A 19,689-nucleotide genomic window follows, 5' to 3' on the forward strand; every position below is an offset into this window, starting at 1 on the left:
AGCCTCCATCTACCGCAGACAACGGACCGCTGCAACCAGAAGGCCAGAGCCCAAGGCCTCTTGTCTTCGTGCAGGACAGAGGGACAGACGCCGCCCACCACTTACCGTTCTTGGAGACGAACTGGGAGGTGACTCCTGCCTGAAACGTGGCGAAAACTGGGCTGTGGTCACTGGTCATGATGTCACTGGTGCTCCCTGCAGGGGAGGGAAGGAGAAATCCTTCTGGTCAAACCAAGGATGGCAAACCCATGGCAGAAATCAACCTCTATTGATGGAAGCCTCCAGAAGTTTCACGGTTTTGCACCTGCTGTTCCGCTGACCTTCCACAACCACGCTTGAAAGACTCAGTGGAAGGGGCGCCTTCCACTGAGTCTCAGTCGGTGAAGTGTCTGCCTGCGGCTCAGGTCATGATCCCAGGGTCCTGGGATCGAGTCCCGCATCGGGCTCCCTGCTCAGCGGGGAGCCTGCTTCTCCCTCTCCCTCTGCCTCAGGTCCCCCTGCTTGTGCTCTCTCTCTGTGTCCAATAAATAAATAAAATCTTAAAAAAAAAAAAGAGCGACTCAGTGGAAGTGTGTGACCACCCTTTCCTCCACGGTGACAACGTGCCTGCGCTAATTTTTCTTAGAGACACACGAGGTTTTAAATAGATCATGGGGCGTGAACTGTGGACATTTCTGGTCTCAGCACTTCACTGCACTGATGAGCTCATGGCCCAAAGTGGGGTGGGGACTTAGGTCACTGAGCTCCTCAGTGACAGAGATGGCACCTCCCCCCATCCCACAATGCCTCCTAGGATTGGGAGACAGCAGAAGGTGATGAAGTGTAGACACCTCTTTCAAGGAACATGGCGCTTGGGAGGGAAGGCAGCAGGGCATGTTTGGAGGGCAGAAGGGAAAGCACAGAGTTCTAGAGATACTGAGTTCTAAGTGTCTGGCTGGGCACTCAGGGCTGGAGATTTCTCTTGAGGTTTGGAGTCACAATGTTAGGTGGAAGCAGAAGCCATGCGGATGTCTGGGCTCCCCAGGGGAGGCACACGGGATGCAAATCCAGGCCACACTGGCCAGTACGGGGCAGAGAGACACAGCAGAGGAGACCAAGAAGGCAGTAAGACAATGGACATAGTTTTCTATAAAGCTTTTACAGATCAGCAAGAGAAAGGTAAACATCCAGCCTTCAACCAACCAAAGGATATAGGTAGAAAATCGCAAAAGAAATACAGATGGCTGGGCGCCTGGGTGGCTCAGTTGGTTGAGCGACTGCCTTCGGCTCAGGTCATGATCCCAGGGTCCCGGGATCGAGTCCCACATCGAGTCCCACATCGGGCTCCCAGCTTGGCGGGGAGCCTGCTTCTCCCTCTGACCCTCTCCCCTCTCATGCTGTTTCTCTCTCTCAAATAAATAAATAAAATCCTAAAAAAATAAAAAAATAAAAAAATAAAAAAGAAATACAGATGGCTAAGAAACATGGGGAAAGGGCGCCTGGGTGGCTCAGTCGGTTGAGCGACTGCCTTCGGCTCGGGTCATGATCCTGGAGTCCCAGGATCGAGTCCCGCATCGGGCTCCCCGCTCGGCGGGGAGTCTGCTTCTCCCTCTGACCCTCCCCCCCCTCATGCTCTATCTCATTCTCTCTCTCAAATAAATAAATAAAATCTTAAAAAAAAAAAAAAGAAACATGGGGAAGAAATGCTCACTTGCTCACGACCGTCAGAGAGACAACTGAAACATGGAGACAGAATGAAGGAGAACAAGGGGCCAAGTGGGGGCGCTGGGGGAGGAGGAGGGGCTAGAGGCCCCGGTGGAAAGGTAGCCGGGAGAGGAGGACGACACCCCTTCTCTGAGACAGGAGGACAAAAGGTAGGAGGGGCACCAGCCCACGTCATGGTGGGATGCGGGCAGGGGCAGGGAGAAGTCAGGGAGGGTCCAGGACCGTGTGAAACAGGAGAGCACTGGGGTGGAGGGAGTCAGGCTGAGTGGGGGGGGGAGCAATGGAAGAGGGGATGTTCCAGCGAGAAGTTAACAGGTGGACGACCAGGGTTTTAAAAATGTTCTTAACCGTATTTTACATATGTATCGAACATACAGCACTGGCACTACGGTGCCTGTGCCCTAAACACGAGGAAGGCGACGGACCTGGATGGTCTCTCCGTAAGCACACCCTGTACGTCCTCCTCCCACAGCTGAGTCTGGGCTTAGCTGTGTGACTTCCTTTGGCCAGTAGGACATTTGCAAATGTGAGGCAAGCAGAGACTCAGAAAGCTTTTCCACATCTGGGACTTGCAGATGTGGCATCCCTGGAACCCGCAAGAATCCTGGACTAGTCTGCTGGGTGATGAATTACACAGGCAGGTTACCACCGTTGTCCCTGCTGACAGCCAGCCAACCAGCCGGCCAACCCCCCGTCTGGGGGCGGGGGGGGCTCCTGGTCTGAGGGTGCCCAGCCATCACCAAGCAGAACAAAGATGAACAGATCCCAAGTTTGGCCCAGAGAACTGTAAGATGTCGAGTTTCAGGGTTATTTGTTATGCAGCAATAGGTAACTGATACATCCTATTTATGCCAATCACTGTAAGACTCAAGCTCTTAGTTTACCCCATTTCCTGAGCTCTGGACATTCATTCCCTTTTCTTTCCCAATTTCTTGCTCACCACCAACTCATTAAACCCTTCCACTGAGCCCTCCAGCATTCAGTGAAATATCATTAGCAAAATTCCCTATATTTTCAACTTTCCCTTCACGTTCTGTACCTGGTCCTTCCTGGAAGATACTGCAGCCTCTCGAGGGAGGGCTGCTTTTCTGCTCCCTCCCTCTTAGGTGGGTCCAGAGTGGGAAGGTGTGTCCCCCCTGCTCCTCAATGCCACTTCCAGAGCAATCTCCCTGTTTTCCTAAAAACCTTTACTACAGAGCTGTTGTGAATGCCAAGTTTAGGTTCAAAAGGCAGTAACGGAACAAGCCAGCACTTTCTCCTGAATCCCTGCAGAAGGCAGACGGTGGCATCTTCCTAGAGACGAGACTTGGCAGGACTCACGGAGTTGCAGGATGTGGGAAAGAAAGGCATCACTGAGAAATGGGATGGTTAATGGTGGGTGGGATGCGGGCCTTCGTAGGTTTTGAAGGCTGTGGCTAGGGGGGTGGGATGCCTTTCTGCACATCTAAAGGTGTGACGTTTGTCTCGGGAAGTCACTTCTGGGAGACAGAGCTCGGGTGCTAGGGGAGTGCAGGTGCATGACTTCCCAGGGCACTTGCTCTGGTCCCTTCTAAGCAGCAGGAGGTATGCACAAGAAAAAGGAATGGACATCAGTTCAACTTGATGGGACCTGAGTTAAATGTGGGGATTTGCCAGGCCCCAGAGAGAGGATGGGAGCCCCAAAGGTGGCCACTGGGCAGCAGCAAGGCCCCTCTTGAGGAGTGGGTGGGGGAGGGCTGAGGTCCCGGGCCTGTGACTTTGTCACATGAGGGACATGATGGGAATGTGGGTGGCTCATTGTCTGGGAATCACAATGTTTTAAAAATAATACCACGATTCTTGGTCAGGAATGTTCAAGGTAATTCTGCTGAGTTTTTAAGTACACAGTGCAGAATAGTTCCAAATAATGGGATTTAAGAAGTAGCTTTTTTTTTTTTAAAGATTTTATTTATTTATTTGAGAGAGAGAGAGAGCACACGAGAGGGAAGAGGGTCAGAGGGAGAGGCAGACTCCCCGCTGAGCGAGGAGCCCGATACGGGACTCGATCCCAGGACTCCAGGATCATGACCTGAGCCGAAGGCAGTCGCTTAACCGACTGAGCCACCCAGGCGCCCTTAAGAAGTAGCTTTTAAGCATAAGCACTTGGGCAATTAAGAATTCCTTCTGACAACTTTTCCATAATTATTTATTTTAATATTGCATATTATGGCTTTTTCTTCAATTTTACTCAATTTATCTTTATTTTTTATTTTTTTAAAGATTTTATTCATTCATCCGACAGAGAGAGACACAGCGAGAGAGGGAACACAAGCAGGGGGAGTGGGAGAGGGAGAAGCAGGCCTCCCGCGGAGCAGGGAGTCCGATGGGGGGCTCAATCCCAGGACCCTGGGATCACGATCCAAGCCATAGGCAGGCGCCCAATGACTGAGCCACACAGGTGCCCCTATTTTTTTATTTTTAAAAAAGATTTTTATTTATTTATTTGAGAGAGAGAGAGAGAGAGGAACAGAGGTAGAAGGATAAGCAGACTCTGTGCTGAGCGCGGAGCCCAACACGGGGCTCAATCTCACAACCCCAAGATCACAACCCCAGCTGAAATCAAGAGTCGGATGCTTAACCAACTGAGCCACCCAGGTGCCCCCTCAATTTATCTTTAAATCTCCATAAATATATGTGCATATACTCATGGTATGTTAGGTTTACCCATATGCACTTCCAATATTTGACTTCATTTGACCTATGAGAACACCACTTTCATGTGGTTCAAACCTAATATGCTCTTTTCAAAAGAAGTAAGTCTGGATTTCTTTTTAAAAGGGCCCCATAATTCCAATGTTTCCCCATCCAGAAGACACTTCTCATGGTGCAGCCTCAAGGCAGGAGAGGATGATGCATCAACACTTCCAGGTCACCTGACCGGGGTTGCTGGGACTTCTCCCATTTTACAGATAGACTGGAGCCCGTTAGTTCCGGGCACCCGAATCCCCCAGACTGTTACTCACCGTAAGACTGACACACCACATGCACCAGCGGGTATGACTTCCAGAGGACTCGGTCACACCAGGAAGGCAGGTTGTACTTCATCTATAAATCAAAGTCACGAGCTTTGTAAACGCCTGCTAATTTTTTATATATAGAAATCAGTATAAGAGGTTGACTTGTGAACCCTGTAATCCTTGAATTCATGTGCTATTGGGTCTTTATAGACTTGCCCCATAGGTGGCCTTCAACCCTTTTCATTTGCCTTAAGTCCTGAGTCCACTGCTGAGTGCACACCTTGCATTCCTGCTTTGGAAGATTGACTCACCTAGCTATGGGACTGTACCTATCATCCTATTTCTGAATTCTTGTTCTTCCAACCTCTTTTTTTCTGACTCAGGTGAACCGCACAACTTGTACTTTCAACCCAATCTTTGCTTATCTTCTCCAGCTACTTACTTTAGTAACAACACTCCAGCCACCCACTCTCATTTACACAGCCACCCACCTATCTACTGATCCAGCCAGCCAACCATCTATTTATTCACTCACCTACCTGCGCATCCATCCATCCATCCATCCATCCATCCACCCACCCACCCACCCACCCATCTGCATATCCATCTACCCATCCAACCACTCAAACAATATGTATTAAGACAAGCCCTCTCCAGGCTACACTGGTGAATGAGCAAGATGCCCACTGGGGGTGATAGACGAGGCAAACTGGCAATATCCTTTATCACTTTAAGTTCTAGCTCTCTCTCTTCTGCCTATAAATGTAAAGGTACTCACCCTAAAAGAGCCTACCCCTGCCATCTCCTGCAGTAACCTTTTCTCTTTTTACCAGTTTTCTTTCCAGAATGTTCTATTTTCATTGCCTCTACTTTTGGACCACCCATTTCGTTTTTTAAACTTGAGGTGCAACTTACGTATAGTAAAGTGTACTCATCTTAAGTAGACAGCTTGAGAAGTTTTTATATTTGTACACACTCATTTAACCCAGATGGAGATAAAGAAAGTCTCCTCCATCTCAAAAGGCTCCCTTATGTTCCTCTGTGTTCATACCACCACCTTGCAGAGGTGAACATGATCCTGCCTAATGCCGCTACGTATGCATTTTGCCTAACCTTGAACTTATAAATGGACTCACTCAGTATATATAGTTTGAGGTCTGGCTTCTTTCACCCATGTTGTTCCCTGTAGAAGTTCATTCACCTTCCAGCTGTGGTTGTATTCCATTGTATGTATATACCGCATTTATCTAGTCTACCGTTGACGGAAGCAGGGCTCCTCCCAGTTTTTGGACATTGTGCACAAAGCTGCAATAAACACTCTCGTATCTCCCTTTTGATGAACACATGTACTAATGTGTCTGGGGTTACCCCAAAGTGGAATTCCTGGGTCACAGGGTAGGTGCACAATGCTGCCAACCTATTACTCTTAACGCTGCAGTTCTCAGCACTGGCTGCCCCAAGAACTACCGGCGAGCTTTACAAAGATACAGAAGACACAGCTCCAGGTCTCTTGCATTAGAGCCTATGGGGATGAGGCCCAGACATCCGTATTTCTAGAAAGCTTTACCCGACTCATCTGCACACACCTGGTAAAGAGCCACTCTCGTCCCCTCCCAGGCTGGATTTCACCCCCAGGACTCCGTGAACTGCTCTTTCAAAGTCCACCGACTTTGGACCACAAATCCAGCTCCTTGTGCAGGGTTCACACGCAGGGAACATGTTTTCCTAGATTCACATTCCACGCTGGCCACTGCTAATCCTGACGGGTCTCTCACCCCCGGCTTCCGTGATGCCGAAACGCCGGGTCGGTCCCCTCACCACCTACAGGAGCACTCGCGGCCCGTCTCCTTTCTTGTGCCTGCTTCTTCCTCTCACCTCTGAACGTGGATGCCCCCAAATCTACCCACAGCCCTTCTCTTCGCCTCTTCCACTCACTCCCTGCCAACGTCACCTACCCCGTGGGGGTGTCCGTGTTCTTGGCACGCACAACTCCCAAATCTATGACCCAGCCCTGGTGTCACCTAATATTTTCCAATTGCCTTCTGGATGTTTCCTCTGAGGTCTTCCACCAATATTATACAGTAAGTCTGAAGACAAGCTCTAGACTCCCCTCCAAGCCAGCTCTGCCTTCCGATTAGCGTTTTTATCCATGGCAATCAGATCTACCAGCACGTCCTGCTCTCCTTTGCTTCTGCCTTGTTTGTTTGTTCCCAGTTCAGACTCAGGCCCCAGTTTCTCAGTGGGACATAGCACACGGCCTCTTCAGGGATCCCCTGCACCCTCCCCACCCTCTGGACCGATGCACACCGGCCTTCTCTGTGCATCACTGCTGTGCCGACCCCCAGAACTTTCAGTGGCTTCCTATTGCCTACCTGACAGGTTAAAACCTTACCCTGGCCATCTAGGACCTCCCTCCCCTCAGCTCAGCCCCTATTTCTTCTCCTGATACTCAAGTCAACTTGGACATGCCATCACTGTCCCCACACGCCCCTGTGGACCTGCCCAGAGGACCGCAGCTAACAGCAGCACGTGGATGCCTCCCCAGCAGGTGTCTTGCCCTGGGGGGGCGGGTCTCAGCCTCTTTCCTCCACAGCAGACCTGGATCTTCTCTCCTCCTCTGTCTGGTTTTCTCTGTTAGCTTCTGTCTGGTTTTCTCTGTTAGCTCCTGCCTTGTTCTGGGATCACCCCCATGCTTCGCTTTACCATCCCTCCTGCACGTCTCTGCTTGCCCCGAGCCCTCAGGCAATGTTCTGAACCATTCTCCATTTCCTGAAGCCTCCAGCAGCCCCAGAAGCTCGCCGTTCCACACCTCGGGGCCTGGCTTTCCTGGGTTGAGCCCCAGAAGGTGACGGAGGCCAGAATTTCCTACCTCCATGTCTATTCTAGCAATTCCTCCAACTGGAAATGGATCAGCGCCCCCTCAGCCCTTGTCGATGGCCAAGCTGTTCCTCACAGCACCACGAGTGGGACCTCTCTGACAGCCTCCCCCGATCTTTCCTTCCCCTGATGGTCATGTCCCTCTCTGACGGCTCCTCAGTGTATCGGGCAACCTCATATTCCATCTCTGGTTAGTTAGCTGTGTGTTTGTCTCATCTTTCCTTCTATAAACTCCTTGGGGGCAAACACTGGGCTCATCTTTGATCTCCTACCACCTAGGAGAATATCTAGCCCATCACAGGTCATCAGTAAATACCTGCTGAATAAGAACGAATGAAAGCCTTATTGCAGCTTTCCCCAAACACTGTTCCTTGGAACCCAAGGGACCTCATAAGGTAATCACTGGTATCCCATGAGTAAACTGAGTTTGGCCAGAAATCTTGTGGAGAACCATAATGCTCATAAACCTGTAAAGGCTCTGATAAGTCCTGCAGTAAGGAAGCTTGCTTAATGATGATTCATTTGGTAGATTCGCGAATAGATTTCATCAAAGGACTTAAAAAAAAAAAAAAAGAGCTTCAGAACCACTCTTAGACTCTCTGGACAGAAGGTAAATCCTGTGTCAGAGTCTAGTTAATTGTCGTGGGCAAGTCTGGCTGCCCAGCCTCTCCTCAGAAGAGGTTTTTTTGCTCAGATCATGCTCAACACATGATCTCTAACTGTCCTTCGTTTTTTCCGTTGCCTAGTGGATGAAGATGCTCTTTACGCCCCATTCGCCTTTCTGAGATCGGGCACAGGAGGGGTGAGGTGTGCAGGGGGGTGGGGATGGGGGGCCAGGGTGATGGCCATGACGAGAACTCACCCCTGTGGCTTTCTGCTTAGTGTAGGCATACTTGTCCCGAGTCAGTCTTTCAAAACGGTAGGTGGGCGCAAACGTGATTTCTTCCTCCTCTGAAAACCAAACAAAACCTTGGCTTCTGCTTTGATTCCCCCACGTTTCACCCGGGCCACCTGTCCTTCTTCTGCGGCTATAGTCCTTCCCCTCCCCCCACCCCAAGGATATTCAGGGAAAAGACGAGACAGCGATGGCTGGAGGGGACCCAGGGGCAGAGGGCCACAGTTCTTACCAAAATGCAGGAAGACCTTCTGCTCCTTCCTCTCCATGAGCAGCTGGTCGTGGGATAGGAGGTCTGCATACTGCTGCTGCTTGATCTTCTGGACAATGGCTTCTGCCTCCTGGAGCAAGGACACGGCCAGGCCCCCGGTGAGGCCCACCGCCTTCACCAACATCAGGAGACCCATCACCACCCACCTGCCCGCCGCCAGGGACCCGGAGCCCCCCGAGGCTGCACCAGACCCTGGTCCCGGGGCTGCCCAGCTGGTGTGTCTTAGCGCTCAACTGTTTTACAAGGAAAACCCTGCAAAGGTCGCCAAACATCAACCTGACAATACAAATTTTGGCTGTTCCAGATTTGCAGAGGGACCTTTTACTTTCTCACTCCGACTTTTAGTGTTGTTTTTATCAACACTTCATTAGCAGGTAGGTATGTTTCTCTTGTTCTCTGTGGGAACCGAGGCAGCTCGTTGTGAGGCCGTGGCAGGATCTGAAATCCCAGCCCCGCGAATCCGTGGGCATCAGCAGGATGCGCCGGCGGCCTGCAACCCAGAGGCCCTCCCTCCCGAGGCTGCTCGCCCTGCTCTGGCAAACGCCCTTGGCCGACCTCCTGGTCAGGGAACGGCCGGGACCGCCCCTCTGACTGCGAAGGGTCGGGGTTTGTGGGGTCCATGTCCAGCCCTCTGCCATCGGCTGCGGGGAGCCTCTAGTGAGGGAGGGAGGGGTGGGGAGGCGGGAGGGGCACAGACGGGCCCTAAGCTCTTCCTCGGTCTCTGCAGCGCAGCTGGGGCAGCAAAAGCGAGGGGCGGGCTGCTCAGGGTAATGGGTGGGAAGGAGAGAAGGTCCGGGGTCCAGCCCGACTGCCCGGGATCTGCAACCGACCCCAGGCCATTCCTTGGCCTGACTGCGCCCCAGGGCTCTCGCCCTTCAGTGTCTGCCGTCCTCCCTTCCCCCACACGGGACGCAAAGTGAAGGCTCTACGCCCCAGTTAGGGACGTACGAGCTGTAACCCCGGTGTCTGCACAGACCGCACGGCTCTGCTCCCAGGCCTGTCCACCCCCTTCCTGGGAATGCTCTGCTCTCCCTCAGTGAGCAGGGCCGTGTCTGCCAAGTGGCCCTTTGGTCTGCTCCTCGGTGGACCATGCCTGGGCATCCGACGCAAGCGACGTTTTCCTTAGCTGCCCAGTGACCCGCCATCTGGACAGAAAATTGGGCTGGTCTCCTCGGGTATGTGGGGACCCAGTGTGAACAGAGGGAGCTATAAAGGTGCGGGGTTCCACAACAGGACGGCATCGAGTCCCTGAGGGGGCGTAGTGGCCTCGGCCCAGCTCGGCCTGTGCCTCCGTGGCCCCGTGCAGCCCCCACCCCTGGTGGGCTGGTGGGCAGCCCCTTACCCAGGGGGGCAGCTCCACGCGGTAGTTCAGATCCCCGAGCCAGAAGAGGTGGGTGAAGCGGTGAGTGATGTTGAAAGGGCTTAGCTTCTTGTCCCCCAGAGCCAGAAACCGGAGAATGCTCATGTAGTTCTGGTTTCGCCTATTTAAATGAAAAAGTAGCCATCTTGCATGGGGTCGCTGGTTCCCTACTTCACCACCCTGGTGGGAAGGTGGAGGAAGCCTGGGGGGACGGAGACGTAATTCTGGGGCCCCGGCGGCTGCAGCAGACCCCCTCCGTGTGCAGGTGGGACATAGTCAGGGTGCAAAGGGCCTTTCAGGTGGAAACGGGGGCACAGTGCAGGGGCCCCCAAAGCCTCCGTTCAGCAGGGACTGGAACCATCATTATTCTAGACAGAGGTCTTCATGACTGGGCCCAACAGGCTTTGATCTGTAAGGGTGCCCGCAGGAGGTCCTGCCCTTTAGAAATGGAGTGGTATTTAGGCATCTATGAGATCAATGACATACGGAAACACGTGTCCTGTCCTCCCGACAAGATTCATCCACACGAGAGGTCGCTCTTGTGCCACAGGGATGGGGAAAGCCGGGGGCTGCACAGTAGTTGTGGTGTTGGGGGATGTGAGGTCTGTCTGGGCAGATAACCCCATAACATGCTCTCAGGCAATGAGCTCTATTACCTGAGTTTCTTTTCGCTTCCGGAGGTCAAGTGGCTGTTAACAAATCCCAAAGACGTTCCGTTGAACATAAACGACACCCCCACAGCTCCCTTGTTCCCTAAAGGGAGGGGAGAAGCAAGAAGTCAGCACAACAGGCAACCTTGGCAAGTGGTGGGAAATCAAGGTGGAGCAATGTTACTCCTTAAGAGGAGAGCGAGAAAAGCAGAACAGCTTCATCTGGAGTGGAATATTCAGGAGTGGCAAGGACTCGGGGGGTAGGGGGGCATTCATTCCTCCAGGACCAGAAGAAACGGGGTGAATGGCCTGCGGCCTTGGGAGTCCTCAGCAGGCCTGAGTCATCCAGCTGTCCCCCTCCCGGGAACTCATTGTTACCCCACAGGCCAAGCAGGCAAGACCAGCGAAAGCAGCCAGAAGCCTGGGGAGGATTTAAAGTCAAAGGAGCCCGGGGCTGGGTGGGCGGACATTCCCCCAGCTAACCAGGCTCCTGGTGGGACCAAAACCCTCACTGAGGCCACCTCTCATTCTGAGTTTCCAACCTATTCTAGACCAGTGGTTCTCAGAGTGTGTTCCCCAAGGAACAGCAGCAGCACCTGGGAGCTGTTGAAGTGCAAATTCTCAGGCCCCGCCCTGGACCTGCCAAATCAGAAATTCTGGATGCGGGGCCCAGGAATGTGGGTGAAACAAGCCCTGTAGGTCAGGGGTGGGCCAAACGCAGGGCCGATGTCAGGTCAGGTGAAGAGGATTTTTACATTTTTAAATAGTTGGGGAAAAAAATCAAAAGAAGGTTTTGTGACACATTAAAATGGTATGAAATTCAAATAGGAGCCCATAAATAACATTTTATTGGAACACAGCTATGCCCAGAGTTGAGTAGTTGCAAGAGAGGCTGCATGACCTGCAGAGCCTGAAATATTTCCTGGCTGGCCTTTTAAGAGACAAAATTTGCCATCCCTGTTCCAGGGCGTTCTGACACATGCAGACGTCTGAGAGCCTGCTCTGGTCAACGGCTTGAGCTGTATGTGCTGGGCCCTTGAAATGTGGCTGGTCCCATCTGAGGAGGGCTGTTAAGTATACAGATGCACCAGAATTATAAGCCCCAGCAAGAGAGACAGAATGTAAAATATTTAATAATTTTTATATTGCATACAATGGTAATCTTTTGAAAGAATGGTGTTTGATTAAATGTTATGAAAACCGACTTCACCTGTTTCCTTTAACTTTCCTGAATGTGGCTCCTAGAATATTCGTAGCCACCTATGTGGCTCTCCCTCTGTCTGAGCTGGACAGCACTGGGTGGAGCCTAAGGGGAAGGACCTCAAAGATCACCCACCTATCGACGATGGGTGGCCCTGCTCCCCCGCCCCGGGGCGGGGGGAGGCTCTCCTTCCAGCTTTCTCCCCATCCTGCGATGTGACCTGGTTTAAATCCCTGCCCACCACTTTCTTGCCACTGGGCCTGGGACAGGCTAAGGAACATCACTGTCGCCTCCAGCATCTTGTCTGTGAATGGGGTCAACAATGGTCCTCGCCCCCCACGGGGCGTTTCTAGTAAATGGGGTAATACACCTAGAGCATTTAGCTGTCGGCCGTGCACATGTATGTTCTCAAAAAGGCCTTAGCTCTTCTAGGGATGATGTCCACCAGCATTAGCCAACCAGCATTCACCGGGCTCTGTCCCACGCTAACCACGGCTGGGAGCCACTTGGGGGGAGAAGAGGGGAAAGCCCGCCCCAGGGTTGGGGGAAGGGAGGAGCAGGTGCATGGGATGTGAGCAGGCTGCAGTGTGCACAGTCCCTTGTCCAGTGCCCAGCACCATGTTGGGGGGGGCCCCCGGGGGGCACACGGGCGGCTCTGTCACGATGAACAAGAGCTGGGCCAACAGCCGGAGGCACGGCCTGGCTGAGGCCTGGTTTTAGCTCGTACCGGGAGGTCTGACTACCTTACGTGTATTGGGAAGGGGCTGGTGGCAGGTGGGTGGGCAGCCCAGGCAGGCTGCAGCAAGGACAGAGAGAGGTTCCTGGGCAGCAGAAGGGCATGGGCTTTGACAGGGCAGCTCCAGAGACAGGAAGGAAGGGGTCAAGTGGGTGTGGATGCGGGCAGGGTGCGGTTTGTCAGCAGAAAAGCTGAGAGAGTTCTTCACGTTCGATTGCAGCAATTCTTCTGTTTCCTGTTGTCTCAGGGCCTCTGTCCAGTCCCTGACCCCAACCACCAGAAACCACTGGCCTCGCCCTCAACCCTGCCCATGGCCTGCGTGGGTGCACCTGCCCACACACACTCACACACAGACTGACACATGCGCTCAGACCAACCTGCACACGCACGCACACCGACTCACATGTACTCAGACTCGAACATACAGACTCGCAGGCACACTCACACACACACAAAGTCACATGCGCACTCCGCCCAGACAGGCTTACACAGACAGACCTGCATGTACACAGACACACGGGCTTGGATTTGCACCTGTAGACTCACACACACTCAGGATTCACACTCACACCCACACCCAGACTCACACTTACAAATGCACTCCCGTCATCCTTTGCTCTGAATTCAATTCTCGAAGGTGCCCTGACTGGTCCCCCTTGGCTCACCGCTAATACCAGCGTTTCCGCATCCAACCTCGATCTACACCAGGGGTCGGCAATAGAAAGCCTGCGGGCCAAATCCAGCCCCACCTGTGTCTGCAAACAAAGCTTTCTGGAACACAGCTACTCGCGTTCCCGTTTGTGCAATCTGTAGTTCCTTTTGTGTCATGGCACCCGGCCCACAGAGCCTAAAATATTTACTATGTGGCCCTTTACAGAAAGTCTGTCAACTCCTGTCTTAGGTCCTTGGTTCTCTAGGTGGGGCCTGCGGGACAGCAGCATGACCCCACCTGCAAGCTAGTTGGAAACTCAGAATGTCAGGCTCCGCCTGCTACCTGCTGAGTCAGAACCCGCATTTTAGCCAGATCCCTAGCAGCACTGGTGTAGACCCCGGGTGGAGGCTGGGGGAACCCACCAACCTGGTTACCCAGGACTGAGGGGAGCCCAGGATGTCCCAGTCGGCTCGGGTGGGATGGCCCCATGAGCGCGGCCCCCTCCCTGCTCACCCAGAGTGTTGGCAATGCCTGTCTTCACATTGTCAGTGCAGATGTGACTGATGCGGTTCTCATGCTCCGGCTTGGCCAGCACCACAATTCGGATGTTCCAGAGGGTGTGGATGGCAATCTGGTGGGGTGGACAACACGGTCACCCTTGGCCAGGGCAATGGTGCTTGACCACAGGGCAAGAGATCTACCCCCAGCCCTGACCTCCAAGATGGGGGACCCTATCTGTAATCCCTAAACTTCAGGGGAGCGTCTAAGGATGCCCTGCAAATGAAACAAAGTATACTAAAGATGAGAGCCAGGACTGGCAAGATTTCAATGAAGTAAGGATGATCTACAAGCAGGGGCAAGGACGAGGGAGGGCCCCAGTGATTTTCAGCAACACCAATTTCAGAATAGAGGTGCTCCTCTCTGGCCCTGGAAGGCAGAGGTGGTGGTGGGGAATGACCACTGAGCAAACGGGTCTCTTTGGAAGTTGAGAGCTCACAGGCCGAGCCCACCCTTGCGTCTGAGATGCTCCTGGCCGGCCTCACAAAGCCCACTGCCCCGGAGTTCCACCCGGTGCCCTGGCCAGCTACTCACTGTTTTAAAAGTCATGCTGGTGATTTCTTGCAGGGAGTGTCTGAGTATCTCCAGCCACTCCTTCTCTCCCAGGGGGTCCTCCTGGGTGCCGATCACGTAGATGTCATGGGGGATGTAATCAGCAGAGTCATCCCGTGTCTTTCCCTGCCCCTTGGAGAGAAACCAGGACGTGATCTTCTTGGGAGGGGGGGCGTTACCTTCAACAGCAAAACCCAACACCAAGTGAGTCAAAGGTACATCAGGAGAGTTCAAAACACAGGTGGGGGAAAGTGTGCGGGGCAGGAGGTTCACCCAGCCACTGAAAACCACTCAGGCCACCCCACGAAATGCCACAGCTGGAGAATTAGGTACTATTACCCCCAGGATGTCAGGTGGGGTCAGAGCACAGTTAAGTCTCTCTGTAAAGAGAACATGAAGTTTCAGAGACTGGAAATAACCGAAGAGTCCGTAGGGTGACTTGAACTAGTTGCACGAGACGTCAAAAAACACCGTCCTAGCCTGTGGGGCTGACTGAGTAACTGAGACAGTCCTCGAGGAGTTTACATCCTGTTGGCAAGGACAGCCCAGCAGGCTGACAGGTTTGGGAGACGACAGGGACTTCCTTGCAAACCAGAGAGATCTCAGCCGCAAACTGAGAGCCAAAGAGACAGGAGGAGTAGGAGTGTGGAGACCTCCTCCATTCTCATTTCGAAAAACGAGTCAAAGTAGCCTAATGAAGACATGATGAAGGATTTATTTCTCCTCGAAACACCCCTTCACAGTTGAGTAAACTTTTCCCCCAGAGAGATAACCTACTTGGCCAAGAACCCAAGTCACCTGACAGCGGCCATTCTGCTCCCCACTATGGTTGGCAGTGGGAGCGTAAGCCCTAGGGGCTGGTGGTCTCAGCTTGAGGAGACCCCACCCACCCACCCAGCCAGCTCCTTCTGCACTGCCTTCCGCATGAACGGCGCGCCCCCTCCAGGACGGACTTCACCATGTCCAGGCGGATCTAAGCCCCCCATGCTCACAGAGGGAAAAACAAGGGCAGTGTACCCCCGCGCATGAACCCCTGAGAGCGAGCTGATGAAATCAGGGGGCCAGTAAGAAACACAAGGGAGGACAGAAGAGGACATGGGGCCCCAAGCATGGGCCAGAGTTCAACTTCAGTACTGCCGTGCCCCCTGCGACATCAGGGCATGAATGCCTGTGCAGGGCTGGCGGCTCGCGGAATTGGGCTCAGGTGCTCTGGCCCACTCTCCGTTCAGCCCATAGGCCAGGAGGAGCAAACTGTGTTCTCATTTCCAGGTCACCCCCTGCCCCTCTTCGAAGGGCTGCTGCTCACCCCCGCCCCCCTCACTGCTGGGTGGCTATCTGTTGGGTCAGAGGGTGGGTGAGCCTGACTCTGCTCTGGACAATGTGGGGTTAGAGGGACACCCAGTTAAGTTCAAGTTTCAGTAAAACAACAGAGAACTGTTACAAAAGGTATGCCCCGTGCAATAGCCGTTTAACTAAAATTCAAATGAACTAGACATCCTGTATCTACTTATTTTTCTCCTCGCTAAATACTTCCATGAAATAATTGTTTAGTATAATTTATATTTAGTGTGATATATCTAGTATATAAATACATATTGTATATAAGTATACAGTACATGGCTGATACAGTATATATTTGGTGTAGATTTAGTACTTCTTTTCAGCTGAATAGTTACACGATTTGCTACAACTTATATTCAGTACAACATATATTAGCATGTAATATAGATTAGTGTATAAATACGCGTAGTATATATTTAGCATAATCATTTCTAGCTAGACACCAATACTAAAAAAAACTTTGCCGTTTACATGAAATTCAAATGTAACTGGGCATCATCTCACTCTCTTTCTCTCTCAATAAATCTGGCAACCCCACCCAGGGAGGGAGTTCTTTCTTCTAGGCCTGAGGCCCCCTTGGAGAGCTGCCTAAGGCTGGCAGGTGCACAAAGCCTCTTTACCTACACATCCAGACTCTAACTACAACTTTCCAGTTTAGACATGCAAAGTAACCCAGCCCAGCTGCTACTGGGGTATGAGAATCCCAGAGCTCATTTCTCGCATCCATTGTCTCAGCAAAAGTACAGAATTCCCTAGAAAGGAGGCTGTGCAGATAGGCTGGGGGGTGGGGGTGGGGGTGGGTGGGTGGGAGGAAGACAGACGCCCCCCCCATCCATCTGCGGATGTCTGAGGCAGCAAAGCAGAACCCAAGAGGAGGTGGTGGGAGGAGCGTGCGGGGGCACATATGGACCCACCCATGTTCCAGGTGCCGATGAAGATGGTGATCATGTCTGGTTCAGGCTGCTCCGAGTGCTTATTCTTCATCTGCTGAAGAAGCTGGCAGAAGCCTTCTCTCTTCTAGGGATTGAAGGGCAGACAGACTCAGAAAGGCCTCCGCCTCCCTGCACATTACACTTTCAAAGGGCTTGGTCAGCTTCAAGAAAACTGAGAGCAGCGCAAATCAGTACGAACTTGCAGGAGAGCATCTGGAAAGAGGGTCCGAAGTCTTAAGGAAGTGGCTTCTCTTTGACCCTGCCAATCCTCTGCAAGGATCTGACTCTAAGACACCAGGAACCGCACAAAGACCCAGCCATAGCACGGGGACTGCAGCATGCACGTCAATACAGAAAAAAACTAGGAACGACCTTAATGTCCAATCCTACGAAGTAAGTGAATAACTGTAGTATGGGTCATCCACATGCCAGAAAACTGTAGGGTTCACAAGTTCCGCTGCAGAAATACTTTCTCAATAAGGATAGATGTCCAAACTACGTTGTTACATGCAAAAACCCAGTTGACAAAACAGTATAAATAGCATTGTTGCATTTTTATTAAAAACATAAACAAGGAGGGGCGCCTGGGTGGCTCAGTTGGTTAAGCATCCGCCTTCAGCTCAGGTCATGATCCCAGGGCCCTGGGATCGAGCCCCACATCGGGCTCCCTGCTCGGCGGGAGGCCTGCTTCTCCCTCTCCCACTCCCCCTGCTTGTGTTCTCTCCCTCGCTGTGTCTCTCTCTGTCAAATAAATAAAATCTTAAAAAGAACAAACCAACCCACAAACAAGGGGCGCCTGGGTGGCTCAGTCGGTTAAGCGTCTGACTTTGGCTCAGGTCATGATCTTGGGGTCCTGGGATGGAGCCCCGCCTGGGGCTCCCTGCTCAGCGGGGAGTCTGCTTCTTTCTCTCCCTCTGCCCCTTCCCCCTGCTCGTGCTCTGTGTCTCTCGAATAAATAAATAAAATCTTTAAACAAAACAAAACAAAAACATCCTGAGAGTCCAAAGTCTACTAGCAGCATATGGATGCTTCCATTTTAAACTTTTTGTTTCTTTTGTATTTGTTACTTTTTCACCAATGAGAATAGGTTACTTATTTAATGAAAGAAAATTTAGATCTAAGAAACCAAAAAGAAGAGAATACATGAAGGCTGTCAGAGACTCCTGAAGAGTCTTCTCTGACTTGTCCCGGGCACCTGGGCATACAGGGGGGCACAAAGCAGAGCAGACTGTCAAGGGCAGGCTGACCACACAAGCACACACGCAAATTTTAGGTTGTACCATATGAAATTACCAATGTTTAGCTGTTTCGCACCTACAGAGATCGCAATTTCGTATGATTCAACCTAAAAAATTGCAGATCTCAGTTAATCAATCCCCTCTGAAGAAACCTGCTCACAAAGATGTTATGATGACTGTCGTTATGGAAACCTGCCTTTAGTTCGGGATGGCTCAAAACGTGGTGCCACAATTTACTGCTGTGTCTCAATCCTTCTGAGCTTGCAGCAATGCGCAGAATTGGTTTTTAGATCTATGTCCATGTACCCAGGATGAGGTCCAGCCAGACGTTCCTTCTTTCCATTCCCCGCCCCGCCCCCCGCCCTGCCCCATCTGGCCCCCTGCATCTTTGTGTCTCCCAGCCCCTTCTCTGTCATTCCTCTGAGTTCATCCCACCCTCTCCGCCAGTTCTGGGCACCGCCTGGCCTCCTGCTGGCCTCCCACCAGCACCCCCCACCCTGCACGCTGACACAGCATCTATGGAGCAGGTAAAAGAAGGAAGGTTCTGGCACTTGGTGGGGACTGTCCCTGTACACCTGAGCTGGGAGCCCTCGTCCCTCAGCCTTGCCATGCTGCTGACGCCTGGTCAGCCAACACTCGATGTGATGAAAGCTCTTTGTGCCCTGCCTCGTGTGAGCCATATACTACAGGATAAAGAGTAAGGCCAAGACGGAGGGTCTCAGGCCCTGGGTGGCGTGTCAGAGGGGAGTGATCAGATCACAGAGGACCCTGCCTCTGGCTAGACAGAGGCCCAGTGCAATGCCCAAAGACCCCGAGTATTTCCATTGGCCCACACCACCTCCTGCTCCAGGAGCCAGTCCTGGTGGGGCATCTTACTCCTGCAGATGGGGCAAAAGGTGGCCCCGGAAGGAGTGCTGGTTGGTATTCAGATTTAAATCTCAGGTGCCCCAGAGGACTTGAGTCCAGCCCCGGGAAGCTGAGACGTCTCCCAGTGGGGATCAGGGCTGGATGAGACACAAGTGATAAAGCCCAAGGGCCCTCTTGGGGGCAGGGAATGTGGCAGAGAGGGGAGGATGGACTGGCAGCTGTTCAAATCCCCGCCGACCAGGAATGTGTCCCCTAATTTCCTGGGACCGGTTTTCCCAGACGGGAAATGAGTGGTGAGAATTGAGTGAGCTAAGGGTACAAATTTCCAGGCACACACAAGCCTCCAAAGACATGTGTCCCCCACTCCCCTCCTGACCCATCTAAGCACTCTGTCCTCACTTACTTTGGAGTCAGCAAAAACATATTCCTTCCGCAGGGTCTTCTCCTTCTCGGTTTCCACCAAAATCACCAACTTGTTCAGAAACTTCTGAGACTTGATGAGCTGTAGGACTTAAGAGCAATGAAAGTTCATTTATTCATTCATCCACTTGCCACTCAATATGTAGAGTCTATGCTATATTCTGGCACCTGATCAGCAACAATCCTGACTTCCCATCCCCAGGTGAGCACCCAGTTTGTACCTAGTCGCCTAGATCCCTTTGCTCCGGGCTGTAATACCAGAAAGGGACTCATGCTTGGGAAGGGTGGTGCCTGGAAAAAACAAGAGGTGGCCTGGCCAGAGCAGAGACAGTGTGAACTGTCACCTTGTCATCTCCCGCCCTCTCTCCCTTGCTTTCTCTCCTCCTCCTCCTCCCCCCCACCTCAATGATTTCCTTTCTCTTCCCTCTTTTGCTTTGCTCTTAATTCATATCTAAATCAA

The 19,689-nt window shown here is 52.3% G+C and overlaps 1 protein-coding gene across 2 annotated transcripts in view; it reads right to left on the bottom strand.

The window, feature by feature from the left end:
• INPP5D (inositol polyphosphate-5-phosphatase D) overlaps window positions 1–19,689 on the bottom strand; it is a 112,829-nt gene that overhangs the window by 19,450 nt on the left and 73,690 nt on the right. For both annotated transcript variants that reach the window (XM_028105157.1, XM_028105156.2), the window contains exons 10-19: window positions 19,213–19,319; window positions 16,687–16,789; window positions 14,414–14,610; window positions 13,835–13,952; window positions 10,739–10,835; window positions 10,065–10,203; window positions 8,684–8,792; window positions 8,419–8,507; window positions 4,686–4,767; window positions 106–195 (exon numbers count right to left, since the gene is read on the bottom strand). In XM_028105157.1, the coding sequence (XP_027960958.1) occupies window positions 106–195; window positions 4,686–4,767; window positions 8,419–8,507; window positions 8,684–8,792; window positions 10,065–10,203; window positions 10,739–10,835; window positions 13,835–13,952; window positions 14,414–14,610; window positions 16,687–16,789; window positions 19,213–19,319 (1,131 nt within the window). The remainder of the gene's footprint in view (window positions 1–105; window positions 196–4,685; window positions 4,768–8,418; window positions 8,508–8,683; window positions 8,793–10,064; window positions 10,204–10,738; window positions 10,836–13,834; window positions 13,953–14,413; window positions 14,611–16,686; window positions 16,790–19,212; window positions 19,320–19,689) is intronic.

The sequence above is a fragment of the Eumetopias jubatus genome, unplaced genomic scaffold (genome assembly GCF_037043125.1).
Source record: "Eumetopias jubatus isolate StellerSeaLion01/CBP00866 unplaced genomic scaffold, mEumJub1_p1.0 scaffold_3, whole genome shotgun sequence".
Classification (NCBI taxonomy): Eukaryota; Metazoa; Chordata; class Mammalia; order Carnivora; family Otariidae; genus Eumetopias; species Eumetopias jubatus.